Below are 14,878 nucleotides of genomic sequence, written 5' to 3' on the forward strand. Positions count from 1 at the left end.
AAAGTCTGGAAAAAAGGAGAGGATCACATTCTCATACTGCAATGGGGGACCATTCCGTGCGGCCTGCAAAATCACATCTCTGTCTCGGAAATTCAGAACTCGTACAATCATAGGTCGAGGGGGCGCCCCCGGTCTCGGCCTTCCTCCTGGGACTCTATGTGCACGCTCCACAGTGAACAAGTTACTAAGACCTTTAGGATTAAGATGTTTAAGAACAAGAGTCTCGATAAACAGATCTGGTGTTTGGCCCTCTGATTTCTCAGGAATTCCAAGAATACAGATGTTATTGGGTCGGACTCTTCCTTCATACTCGTCTAGCTTACGATCCATAAGAGTTCTCGATTTCTTTAGGTCCTGCACCTCTTGTTGCAACTGGCTTACATCATCCATTAGGCCGTTTGTTTTGAGTTCAAGTGATTTGACTTTCTCGTTAGTTTTTGAGAGGTCCGTGCGGATTAACCCCATCTCAATGGTGACGGTATCTAATTTGGCGTCAAGAGCTTCCATCTTCTGGCCCAAGGACGCTTGCACACCATTGATAGCTGCCATAAGATCCGTTAATGTAGGTTCAGCTGGATCCTCTTTTCTCATTAATAGCGTCTTTTTGATCTCCCCCGGGGAACCTTTAGGGATAGTGTAGCGATCAAGTTTATTAACTTGGATTGTCTTGGACCCCCTGGAGGATCGGGATGAGGGCTTATCCGGATCCATTCGTGCAGCCATGTTGCCACCTATCACTGGATCCAGTTGGAATGAAAATATAACCAACACAGGGTTTTCTAGTACTTTGTTTCCTGAACGTCCGCCGATGACAATACTTAAGGTCGTCTCCACCTTACACCCGTTAGTTCACTTCAATTCTTACAGGCCGGACCTCTCCTCATAGAGTGCAAAGGCGCTCGAGCAACAACAGGAGTGCAAAGGGGGTATAACCTCCAGGAGGATAGTCAAATGAGGTGCCGCACCGAAGGACACAGACAGGAAACCAGGCTCTCCGATATACAATTCTCCCGTCCTCCCCTGCTCAATTTGCACCAAGCACGCCTTCCAGTACCCCATGGTCTCCCAGAGCGATACCTCCGCAGCCAGTCCTTCAGTGTTGCCCAGGCCACCACAAGTCCCGCTCACATTGCGGTTACGGTCTTCCCACAGCGTTCCAGTGCAACAGAAATTACCTGGTCCACAGCGGACGGCCGACGAACATTCCAGAGACAGCGTGCCGTCATCCCATACCACTCCACGCAGATGTCCCAATTAGTTCGAACGAAGACCGCTTCTAGCGAACCTGCAGCACTCTCGTCAGTCAATCAGCCCCCGGATCTTAACTCAACTGCCCGCTACCATCTCCCCCGGGGTCGCAGGGTTATATCGCAATCTTCCCAGATGCCCGGTCAGAGCACGTATGAGCCCCCGCGGTGCCATCCCAGACACATCGATCTCCATGGAGCCATTTAAGCAGCTCCAATTCAGCACCCGGGGGGGGCGGGGGCGGAGGGATCATCTTCATCTTCTTCATTCTTTGTCGCTCCGGCCCCTTCGCATACCCCACCAGGCAGCAAACTCAACAGGTGGCATACAGTGGTGGTGCAGTCTTTCTACAATATTGGACAAAAAAGGGGGTGGGGTTCCTCACCCGCGTTCCCCCACCATCTGCCGCGCGATCTCGGCAGAGGCAGCAGAGTGTAGTCCCAAACAGTCACTGGTGCACACTCTGGGACGGGCGACAGTTCTGTCTTCTCAGAATATTACGCCGTATATCACCATCCGCAAGGCAGGGGGCGTCAGCTCCAGCAGCTAAGCCCAACTAGCCGATGCAAGCTTCGAGCCGGGACGGCACCTCTCACGGCCCCGTTGTTGTTCACTTTGAGGCCGGCCTCCACCCTCACGCGAGGTCCCGGCTTTCAGTCCGGACCGGGCCCCGATCTTTTGGGCGAGATATCTCCGAATTCCGGGCTCGTACAGCGATTGGGAGAGCAAGTAGAGGCGTCGCTCACCGAGCAGAGGGTGGCAATTTTCAACAGGATAGATTACCGGATACCGATTTTAGGAGCGGAGATCGGCGGAGCCGAGTCTTCACACAACCATCTTGGTCGCTGGCTTGGCTCCTCCCCTCTTTTTCCCTTCTTAAGTTCCCAATTAATAGTAGATGATTCCAGTCCAACCATGAACGGTACACAGTTCTCTTTTGCGCACCCCCGCCTCTAAGGGCAACTCAAACAGCCACAAGAGTTGGCCACCTTGCGGAATGAAAGACTCGTACTGTCCAGTGGTCTCTGAAAGGAGAGCACCCCTGCAGCCCCTCACAGAATTAAATATAGCTTAAAGAAGCATTGGCAAAACCCAACAGGCCTCGCCTTTGAGACCTCTTGGTATGGTCAATGGTTTTTAGCCATGCTGTTCAACATGGCTGAATAAGACAAAAAAGGCCCATGACTTGGCTGGCCACGTCATTTAGTAGGTGTAAGCACCACACATGTACACACCTACAAAAGCATGAGCCTTTTTTCTTTGTCTTTGCTGATCCAAGTTGAATCAGCAAAATAAAAGTAAAAAATATCTAAAAGCATCTTTTTTTAAGTACGGATTATTGGGAGCCAACATTGTAGACCTGGGTGAGAAGAGCAACTCAAGGTAGAAGGGAGAAGTAGCAACGGGGGCGTACACAAGAGTAAGCACAATATGGAGGGGTGGGAGAACACACGGGAGACCACATATACCAAGGAGTGCAGGGAAAGTGAAGTTGACAAGGGAGACAGTTGTAAAACACATGCACTCTTATGGAGTGCTTTACCGAAAAGTAAAAGCTAGTAGAGGAAGCATACAAGTCATACAAACAAAGTAGATGGTAAAGAGTCTATGCTTCATGTGAGGCACAAACACTATTGATACGCTGGGACACAGATAAGAAAGAAGCAAGCAAGAGTGATAGAAAAGCCAGCCAACGCTAAGCAATGTGCATGCTAATTTCTCCTGTATTTTTCTAGTAAGCCCACAATATATCTTTCAGAACAATCTAAAATCAATACAGGACTATACAAATGGTAGGGAGTGCTACACAAGTCCACATAACTTACCAAAATACTATAATGTGTAGAAGGTATTTGTATTTTGTCTTTTGAATGCAAGAAACCAGTTCAAAAAGAAAATATTAAATAACAAACAAACCTTAAGAGTAACAAAGCCCGACCTTGGCAAAGATTTATTTAAAATATCAAAGAGGAACATCCATAGGAAGGAGTTATTCTCTGATTCTGTTGCCAGACTTTGAGTGAATACATCAATAGCAATGGTGGAAGACCCAGGATGTCAGTCTGACCACTTACATTTTTGTAATGCCTATGTATATGTAATTACCTGGGTGGTACTGAACTTCTAATGAGAAGAGTGAGCATGTTTTACCAGCTCATATAAATTTACTTCCGTTGATACCCTGCTATCAGCTTCGAAACTAAGCGCACAAGGTGAGGTGTTTCTCAGAAAACCCAGGGAAAACTAAATTGGCACAAATGATTATCGGAGCTGGACTTTATTTTGTAGTCTTTATAATTTAATACGATCAACGCCAGAACCCATAAACATAAAATATCCATTCTTCTAGAGCCACTCCGAGCTCAGTCAAGCAGAATCGATCATTAGACTGTCCATGCAGCAGCACCTGCTGAGACTTCTAAGCAACCTGTAAAGCCACCACTAATTACCTCGGGAAGCCAGTGCACCCCACAAAAAGTCCTCATTTAACTCTGACTTTTTACTTCTGAGCAGGTATCGAGCAGATTCGCAAAATGACGACTTCATTGGGCATGACCTGCAATGTGTTCCTAATTCAGTTGACTGAGTTCTTCAAAAGTAGCTTTCTTCAGACGCTGGTTATTTTGCGTTTGCTAATCTTGATTTTCTAAAAGGTGCAGCTGTTGCAGAGCAAACATAAATGAGATTGAACACCAGTGGTACTATTCCATGTAGCAGGCTAGTTAGCCATGCCCATCCAGCACGCTAGTGAGCTTTCTATGGTACCTGTGCCGGGCACATCCTCCATTTGTGTTGCCTCTTAAGTCTGGCAGCTGCCTGATTTGTGCAGTATAAATTGGCTCCTCTGGGTCACAGCGCTCCCACTCACTCAAAAAGACAACTTTATGTAGACAACACATATCCATGAAAAATATGAAGGGCAACCACAGCCGGGACCCCAAAGAAATGGTTTAAACAACATACATACAGAAATAACACGAGGGTGCTTTATTGTCAATTCTACTAATAGCATGGGTTGTTCTGAGTTGTTTCAGCAAGGACTATTGTAAAGAGACCCCACAAATTATGCAGAACAGCTCCATAAATAAGCCTGTGCACTGTAAGAGACTTATGGAATTACCTACAAGCAGTAGATACGCTTCACTCATTAACTTATGCGAAAACCTATCTGAATAACCCCCACCACTCACTGCGAGCTACGTGCTGCACTGTACACCAATGCGCGCAACCTTGGCGCACTAATGAAAGAACTAACATAGTAGAGGTTTAACTCCTGAATATTTAAGCAAACGGAGGAACTATTTGTATTTTCTGACTACACACGTCACTGATGAAGGCCAATTAGTCTACACCTTTTTGGGCAGGTTTCAAGAGCTAGGGATGGTCCATATCGGCCACTCCCATTCTTACTTACTTTCCAGGAACAAAGCGCTCATGTTCTCACCTTGGAAATGTATTGCTTGAAATCAAACATCTTGAGTTGTGTTGCCACCTACACATATCCTGCCACATTTAGGGCTTCCAACCCCGCTTCCTCTGTTGGCCAACACACCCAACGTGCAAACACTTTCCTGCCTACAACCCAGCGACACTGAGCTTGTTGAGAGGCTAGCTCTGAGCATGTCCCTCATCTGAACCCAAACAAGCCCCCTCATAATTGGACTTATCATTGTGCCCTGCTGTTGACACTTGAATATCTGGACCCAACAAAGGAACCGCGTCAAGACAGTCAAGGAGGAAAAACAACAACACGCCTTTCTTCCACGGATGAATGTCAACAGGTCCCTACTGAAACACCTTACTTTGGGGCAAACTGGAGAGACCAGTGAATGGAGAACCTACCTGCCGGACAGACGCTCGCTCGCTCGCTCCTGGGGCCCAAACGCTGTAAGTCTCGCCGCCGCTGCATTCCACCTTGCGGCTAGAGACTACAGCTCCCAGGGAGCCTTGCGGCCACTTCCTGCTTCCGGCCACAGCGCGCCCGGAGGCGCTACTTCAACAGGACGCTCCCTCTGTGGAGCGGGGGCAAACTGGAGAGACCAGTGAAGGGAGAACCTACCTGCCGGACAGATGCTCGCTCGCTCGCTCCTGGGGCCCAAACGCTGTAAGTCTCGCCGCCACTGCATTCCACCTCGCGGCTAGAGACTACAGCTCCCAGGGAGCCTTGCGGCCACTTCCTGCTTCCGGCCACAGCGCGCCCGGAGGCACTACTTCAACAGGACGCTCCCTCTGTGGAGCGGGGGCATACTGTTGAGACCAGTGAAGGGAGAACCTACCTGCCGGACAGATGCTCGCTCGCTCGCTCCTGGGGCCCAAACGCTGTAAGTCTCGCCGCCACTGCATTCCACCTCGCAGCTAGAGACTACAGCTCCCAGGGAGCCTTGCGGCCACTTCCTGCTTCCGGAGGTGCTACTTCAACAGGACGCTCCCTCCGCGTCGCGGGACGCGCGCGGGCGTGTGCCGAGCTAAGCCCGGGCAAAGGGCGGGCCCTCTTAGGCCCTCAGAGGCCAGAGGAGGCTGGGCTGGGCCACAGCTCTGACATCTGCAACAAGAGGTGAGCAGGGGGTAAATCATCATGGGGAAGCGTAATAACACGTATACAACGCCTGCCCCTGTTAGTCCCCCTATTCCACCTCCCTCTTTTGAATGTTTACTGGAAAACGCCCTTACAATGGTTCAGGAGGAAATTGTTAACACAGAAAGGAGGATGTCACTGGGTTGCAGCACCATTGACCTACAGTCACCCCAAGTTAGCCCTTTTAATACTCGTCCGCTATCTCCAGCAATTACCATCCTGAAACCATCTACCATGGTAACATCGTTGGAAATGCTGCCTGGAGACAGCGATCCGGTCATAACCATTGCCTCTCAGCCTGACTGTGTTGTACAGTCCGTAACTTCATCTCCGTCAACAAGCAATAAAACTGGCGAGGGCAAAAGGAAAAGGGGCCCCCTGAAATCCACTATAAACGAAAGGTAGCAACCTGTCCGCAATAAAAACCAACCAACTCCGCAGAGCACGTGGACCAGAGGGAAACAGCAACAATCTGAGGGTAACATTGTTAACACCGAAATGCTGCAAAATGCTGACTCGGTTACTCCCATAACCCTTTCTATTGATGACTACAATTCCTTGGGCACACAGACTGAGTTTTTGACTGAGAGCATCATTCAACCCAAGCCCAATGGGAATTTTATCGAGACAATTGTAGACTCTATTTTTAAACAATTGGAATGTCAAATGGTCAAGCAATTTAATATTGTTTTTAAAAGGCTAGATAAATTAGAAAACTTAGTTAAAAAGGAAGAGGTAAAAAGGAAAGGGGCGATTAGTCTTGACCAGCTGAGGGGCGATCGCCTTTTGAAAGACCTGGAGTCTGCTGGCAAGGTTTTCTTGTGTGGTGCGCCTAGTACTAGCAGTATCACGAAGGGCTAGCAGTAGCACGAAGGGCACTCCTAAACCTGCCAGCAGTACCCCAACAGCTAATAATATACCTAGTCACACCAACACAGTGCAAACTAAACCTGCCATTAAAGCCAAGCCCACTCCTCTCGCAGTTGCCGCCTCCTCTAACACCACCGCTACGTCAAATGGCACACGACAGGAGGGCCTTAACACAATCCCTGTGAAACCAGCGGCCCAAAGCTGTAATAACGCTAGGAAGGAACAACCAGCAGCCAGCAGACCCAAAAAAATCTCAAGAACCTGCCCTCCATTTACTACTTGACGCCAGCCCATACGTCTTAGTATTGGCAGGCGTCCCACCCCTTAAGGAGAGACAAGGTGAGTCCTGGGTCCAGCTAAATAATAAGTGTATTGACTGGCTGACCAAGCACAAGGGGGTAGGCCACGACATCTCAAACGAAATTCTGTCTGCCCGTCGTGTAAGTTGGGTTGGCCCCTTACGTAAAGACTTTAATGGGGACTGCATCGTTCTAAACTTCAGGTACCCTGGCACTGCTAAACACATACTTAATCACAACAGTATTTACCCTGGACCATCTACGGTTGTTACTCCCTTGCCTTTGGGCTACTTTTATAGGCCACCACCCAGGCAACTCTTCTCAGCTCCACCGTCCTATCCACTCTTTCCAGCGCCACCGTCTTTCCCACTTTTTAATAGATACACTGCACTAGCAGATACATGTAGTTTGGACTGACCATAAGACATTTCATCTCACATTTCAGCTAGCGACCATACCAATAAGGAAGTCCTCGCAGGTGATTCGTCTATCTGTCCCACTGTAATACCGCAGAATTCTCCAGGCAGGCGTAGGTTGTCATCTGACCCCACCAAAGGTGCTCAGGGCCATGTTTCTACTACAGTTTCAGATGAATTATCAATCTTGAGTTGGAATATTGCCGGCCTCAATGCCAAAATGAACATAAAGTCCTGGACTGATTGGGTTACCAGTTTTGATGTTTTAATGCTGCAGGAAACCTGGTGCACAAGATCTCTACTCCTTGAGGGTTATAGTTGCCATAATCTGATTGTCCCCTCCCCTCCCATTGGTCGCCCCAGTGGGGGTTTATCAACTTGGGTCAAAATTACAGCTGGAGTTAAAATCGAATTACTGCCAACTAATAACCTCCCCCAACCTTCCCCAACCCTAACCTCCCCTCATTCCGTAAACAATTAAAAACACACTTGTTCAATTCTTCTTAATAAAGCTCAGTTCTCTCTCTTTTTTCTTTTTTTCTTGTCTGCAACCTCCCCCATCTTTAACCAACAGGTTCCTTTAGCGCTTGGACGCCTCAGGGCAGCAATTCGCGCTGTTATAAATCCACTTTCATTCATTCATTCATTCATTCATAACAATAACTTTATGGCGTTGAAATATATAGGCGGGTTAAAGTTATGTCTTATTAACTTCTATAACAATGACTTTATAACCCACCCTAACACTGACTTTCTGAAACTGTTTAACTTCATTGATGAAGTCGTGGATGGTCAAAAACACGGCAGATTTCATGGCATTTGCCTGGGAGGCGGTTTTAACGCTCACATCCATCCCAGGACTCCACCCTGTAGGAGAGGAGAAGAATTACTTGACCTGCTGGCATCACGCGATTTAGTTGACGTAATGGAGAAATTAGATACTGATGCGATCAATGTACCTGTCCCTACCTATATTGGGCGTGGGAGCTCTACCACCATAGATTACGTATTTATCTCATCTCTCCTCGAGGATTTCTTATTGAAATCTAAGGTTATTAGGTCCTCGTATAGAGACCACTATCCCATTCTAATTCGCCTTAAATCAATCAAAACCCTGAGGAAGAAAACAGAAATTGGGGCTAAAAATCTAATTGCATCGACGGACAGGTTAAGGGTGGCTTGGAAGGGGATAGACAACCAGGATGTCCTGGCTAGAGTCATCAAAAAACATCCTACTCTAGTCTCGGTTTGTCTATCAACCTCCAGCCGGGGGCTCGACATTGTCAACTCATTTTGTGAGCTCTGTAAGGCAATAAAAACTGAAATTTCCAAACCTGTCCCAGCCCTTATTAATATCAATCCCAGGTGGTTTGACACCTCATGTTCTAAAGCTAACCGGGAACTTAGGGCTGCCCTTACTGCTGCTCCGCGTGATCCGTCCCTGGTAAGGACTCTGAGATCTAGATATAAACACTGTTTAAAAATTCGATCTGAAGAGCTATTAAAAGATCATTGGGACTCGCTTGTCCGCACAGCCGCCATACGAGATGCTGCAGGGTTTTGGAGGGCCGTTAAGAATCTTAGATCATTGGGCTCTAATATCTCCCCTATCAACTGTAATATAACAGGGGATGTGTGGATTGACCATTTTTCTAAGATCTACGATGCCTCTGCGTCTGGTAACCCAATTGAAATCACCCCAGCAATCAAGTCTTTAAACATTTTGTTGTCGGAGGTGGTGGATGCTATTACTGAAAGCGCTGGCGACAAAGCCCCTGGTCCAGATGGCCTATCTATTGACCAAATTAAATCTGAACCAGATTTCTGGGCTCCCTTGCTATGCAACGTTTTCAATAATTTATCCCTCACTACTGTCCCGGAAACATGGTCTTGCAGCACTATTGTCCCAATATTTAAAAAAGGCGATAGACTCGATCCTGGTTGCTATCGCCCCATATCATTAATTGACAATACACTAAAAGTCCCCTATCAACTGTAATATAACAGGGGATGTGTGGATTGACCATTTTTCTAAGATCTACGATGCCTCTACGTCTGGTAACCCAATTGAAATCACCCCAGCAATCAAGTCTTTAAACATTTTGTTGTCGGAGGTGGAGGATGCTATTACTGAAAGCGCTGGGAACAAAGCCCCTGGTCCAGATGGCCTATCTATTGACCAAATTAAATCTGAACCAGATTTCTGGGCTCCCTTGCTATGCAACGTTTTCAATAATTTATCCCTCACTACTGTCCCGGAAACATGGTCTTGCAGCACTATTGTCCCAATATTTAAAAAAGGCGATAGACTCGATCCTGGTTGCTATCGCCCCATATCATTAATTGACAATACACTAAAAGTCCTAGGCAGGGTTCTTTTCAACAGAATTAGTACTTGGGCAGAAGAAAACACCATCTTACACCCCTGCCACATAGGCTTTAGAAGTAAAGTTGGCACGGTGGAGCAGTGCTTGAACCTAAACCTACTCATGGCTAAATATACGATTGCCAAAAAATCACCCGTATATTTTGGTTTTATGGATTTAAGTTCTGCTTTCGATTTTGTTAACCGTTCCCGCTTATGGTCTGTCCTTCTGAATTATGGTCTAGATGAATCTTTAGTTTATTTTCTGGCACATCTTCATAGCGACCTGAAAGCACGTGTCCGTATTAACAATGATGGTGAAGTTTCTAACGATATTTTAATCGGCAGGGGGGTCAGACAGGGTTGTGTCTTGGCCCCCCTGCTTTTTATTTTGTATATAAATGATTTGAGTGTTTCTTTGGCTAAAATAACTAATGATGTTCCGCAAGTTAATGGCAAACCTGTCTCTGCACTTCTCTATGCGGATGATGCGGTCCTTATGGGCCGCACACCCAATGCTTTGCGAATTTTAATCCTGGGTTTTGTCAAATATATGGCAGATTTGGGCCTCTGCACCAATTTTAAAAAATCTTTTATAATGTCTTGCAGCCCTAAAAGCTATAAAATAAGCCATATCCAATCAGGGGACAACATTTTAAAAAGCACCTGCACTTTCCCTTATCTTGGTTTGTTATTTGTAGGCCGCCTACAAGTCATACAGAACTCCGCCGCCAGGCTGGTGTTAAGAAGACCTAGGAGAGCCAACTCGCAAAAGGCACTGGATGCGCTTCACTGGCTGCCTGTGAAGAAACGTGTGCTGTTTAAGTGCCTCCTTTTCTGTCACCGAATTGTCTGGGACAGGTCGCCCGCTTACCTAAAGGATTTAGTCAGCCGTTATGAACCGACTAGGACCCTCCGTTCGGAGGGTGCCGGACTGCTGACAGTCCCCAGGATAAGGAAGGCTAGATTAGGTGGACGATCCTTTGCGCTCCAAGCAGCTCAACAATGGAATAAACTTCCCCTTGTTTTGAGACTGGAGAACAGTGAAGCGCGGTTTAGGGCCTTGCTTAAAACACACCTTTACACGGCGTAGAGCATAGGATCACATGTCATGCTGTTTCATTGATAGCTCCAGCGCGGGGACACGCCGCGATGGCGTTACTGAGCGCTTTACAAGCTCTTTTATTATTATTATTATTAAACACTGGCTCCTGGCAACCACATGTTGCTCAGGGAAGGAATAAAATGAGTAAGGCTATAAATTCCCTAGCCTCCCTTCGCCAACCCAACCAGGCAGACGTGATTATGTCATTGTTACAAATCTATAGAACACAATGTTTTCCTGTAGGTACCTATGGTGCTGAGGTGTGGGGTTATTCTAACTGTACCCAACTACAGATTGAAGAAAATAGATTTTGTCGGAAGATTTTGGGGGGGGTCATTAGTGCACCAACTCATATTTGTCACAGGGAACTAAATCTCCATTACATAGAGGACTTCATAAGATCCCGACCTCCATTGTTCTGGATAAAAATCTGGTGTAATCATGCTGCCTCCCTGTCACGTGATATTATTACGGACTGCTTAAATTGTGAGAAGGCTAACTTTATACCTTGGTTTAAGGCTGTGGAAAATAGTTTATCGAGTGTGGGGCTAGGTCATCTTTTTACATCCCCGCAACTGATTAACCACACGCACAAGAACCTAATAAAAAAGGCCCTTTACGATTCCTACCGTAAGGAGAGGCTAAGGCGTGACTCGGCTAAGCCGACCACAGTTAGATATACTTCCCTCATGAAGCCAAGTGATAAACCATTTGCTCTGCCCCAGGGCTACCTCCGCTTAAAGCTTGGCAGGTGGAACAGGAGTTTGCTATTTCGGTGCAGGGACGGAAGCATTATAAATCTACTCAGCTTCCCGTTAGGATTTAACAAAAATGTGGAAAATCTAAGCTGTCCCTGTAATATAGGCGGCAAACAAAGTTCGCTTCATTTTATTTTCTTTTGTGGTTTTTACAGAATCCACACTTTGCACTTTCTAATGCCGTACTGTAGAAAAAACGCTCTGATGGATTTTAAATGAGCTTTTAAAAAAAAAATGTATTGTTGGAAACGGATGAGGCCATTTTTAGAGTGAGCTGCTTTCTTAAAGCAGCTGTACGGTCCCGTGCTTCTCTGTTAATTGACTGAAATACTGGCACTATGCATACTTTGCACTGTGCTCATTGCACATTGTATATTTTGCACTAACGATTGCATTTTTGCACATGGAAAAAGTTGCATCGCTATGAATTTGTAATCAAATGGGACGTAATTTGTGTTTTTATTTCTGCTGGATTTTATGTGTACTTTTATGGATGTTTGACAATCCGAATAAAGATCATTTGACATTGACATTGACCTTACTTTGTACTTCTATGCCCCGCGGACCGTCTTTCATTGGAGTTATTTTGATAAAGTTAATCAGGCATGACGGATTCGTTAATTTAGTTTGCATTTCTATTTTTAAATGAATCTGAATACAAAATGGCAATGCCATACATTGATTAGCCTTGTGAGTTGATAGAAACGTATATTTAAAACATATGCTTTGTTTGTTATTTTCTGCGAGCGAAAAATGCATTTATTGAACTTCAAGCTTCCTTCGCATCACAATTTAAGCAAAGACTAAGGGCCTCATTAGGATGACGGGCAGACTTTGCCTGCCCGTCATCCCACCGTAAATCGGGACCGCCCGCCAAAAGGGCGGGGGTCCCGGGGGTGCTATTAGGATGTGCCCGCCACTGTGGCGGGCACATCCTGTATTTTCAGCATTGTGCCGCCCGCCACAATGCTGAAAATGCACTTTCACATTGTCATTTGCAAAGCGGCAGGCACCGCGCGGTGCCTGCCTCTTTGTAAATGACAATGAAGGGGGGTACCACAGGTATCCCCTATGTGCACCCCCCACATGTACTTCACTCTGGGGGCCCGCAGGGGTCCCCCAGAGTGAAGACCGCATGCCTTTCCGTGGCGGCATCGCCGCCGCGGAAAGGCACTGTAAACCAGACATCATAATATGGCTGGCGGTGTCTGTTAGACACCGCCACCATATTATTCCTTTTCTGCCCCGGCCGCAAGGCGACCGGGGCAGAAAAGCGGCGGACGGTCTTTCCGTCCGCCATGGTCCCCCCTGCCATCCTAATATGGCGGGGGGAAATCCGGTTATGATCTCGGGCGGATTGCCTCCACCAGGCTGGCAGTGGCTACCGCCAGCCTGGCGGAGGCAATCCGCCCGATATCATAATGGACCCCTTAGAGTGGCAGAATTATCATGAAGGTAACATTTCCTAAATGGCGTATGCTACAGAGAGAAAAAGCCCCTATTCAGTAGGATTTTTGGAATCCTGCTTTGGTTCCATCGTACGTGTAACTAAACCAATGTACTCATATTTTACCACAGATACCTAGAGTACCCCCAGGGCACAGCTTTTGCGAAGTGGCACACGATGCCCCTAGGGCCTGAGCCTTGTACTGAGGTAAATATATAGTTAATATGTATGCAGTAAACAATGTGATCAGTTTTATCTCCCATTCTTTTGCAGATCAGAGAGATGAACTTGTATAAAGGGATCGATCGGACTCACTACAAGCAGGAGATCGATGCTCGCAATCTGGTGAAATGCTGGAACGAGTGTATGCAGAAATCAGCTTACCACAGTCGGCGAGAAGCTGCAGTGGAGTTTAACAGGCAAAATTTCTGGAAGAAGCGAGGCCTTTCCATCATCCCAATGAAATTTCCTATTGGATCTATGAAAAAGTCTTTTGGCCAGGTAAGTTTTCTATAAGATTTTGAGGTAGCTGATTTCCAAGCGGTGTGCATTTTTTACAGGGTTGGACTTTCTATTGACAAAGAAGGAGGGGTTACATCAAGTTACTCAGACTCCGTTTTTAATGGCTGCTGAATATGGATCTTCCAAAGTCGTTCAGGGGTAAGGCAGATCCTGTACAGGTATTTGGGTTGGAGTAGGCTTAATCTTACTGATATGGCTATCTCTCATGGGGGTATAAAAGATACCCCCAGTCCTCCTCCTCCAGTGGATGCAGATCCATGACAGTCTAAAGCATTAAAAATGAGAGTCCAGTACATTCTTGAGATGCCCCCCTTTATCCAGTAACTAATTTAACTTCAAGCAGATTAACCATAGGGACAGACAGCCTTGGCATCCATCTGATATGCCTCGAGGACAGGTTTAATTAAAGTTATCTATAGAATTGTGGCTTATGAAATTCAAATTCCTCTTGCAGCATTGGAAAGGAATTCATATGATCCTCTCCCCAGATATCGCATGGTTGTAAATGTTTATGCAGTTCCACTTCCCAAACACTTAGGAGTCGTTTAGAATGTAGGGCGGATCGCCACTGCTTGCATGGCGGTGGCGATCCGCCCTACATTCACTCCCGACTGCCACCCATTTCCCCCGCCAATATGGCGGGGAAACCCCGGTGGACGGAAAGACCATCTGCCGGTTTTCCACCGGTCGACCAGTCGAGCGGAAAAGGGGCTATATATGGTGGTGGTGTCTGCCAGACACCGCCATCCATATTAGCATGGGCAGCGGTGCATGGCTTTCCATGGCGGAGACTCTGCCATGGAAAGCCATGCAGAGTCTGCTTTCGGGGGACCGTTGCGGGCCCCCAGGGTATTGGGGGTGGGGGGTGCACAAGCGGGGTACCTATGGTACCCCCTACATTGTCATGGACAAGGTGGCAGGCAGCACCCACCACAATGCAGGGAATAGAGGATGCCACCGCCACGGTGGCGGTGGCATCCTTATCGCCAGTGCGGGACCACCGCACCACTGGTGGCCGGTCCCAGCACCGCTAGGGTGGTCCGCCCGCCGACCTAATCAGGCCCTTAGAGTTTGACTGATTGTATCAAACATGTCCCTTGCCACTAAGGGTATTCCCATGTGAGTCTACCATAAATAATTCAACTCTGTACGTTCAAATAGGTTTAGTTTGAGACGAAAGGCATTATGTTCCCTATTCAAAGTGACCAGTTGTAAGAGCCAGGTATATTCGCATTTCCAGTCCTCCATCATGTACCATCCATTTATCGAAAA

The 14,878-nt window shown here is 47.0% G+C and overlaps 1 protein-coding gene across 2 annotated transcripts in view; it reads left to right on the forward strand.

Moving 5' to 3' along the window:
- Positions 1 to 14,878, forward strand: part of LOC144822536 (aldehyde oxidase-like) — a 578,143-nt gene that overhangs the window by 328,270 nt on the left and 234,995 nt on the right. For both annotated transcript variants that reach the window (XM_078680182.1, XM_078680181.1), the window contains exon 26: positions 13,358 to 13,585. In XM_078680182.1, the coding sequence (XP_078536308.1) occupies positions 13,358 to 13,585 (228 nt within the window). The remainder of the gene's footprint in view (positions 1 to 13,357; positions 13,586 to 14,878) is intronic.

The sequence above is a fragment of the Lissotriton helveticus genome, chromosome 3_1 (genome assembly GCF_964261635.1).
Source record: "Lissotriton helveticus chromosome 3_1, aLisHel1.1, whole genome shotgun sequence".
Taxonomy (NCBI): Eukaryota; Metazoa; Chordata; class Amphibia; order Caudata; family Salamandridae; genus Lissotriton; species Lissotriton helveticus.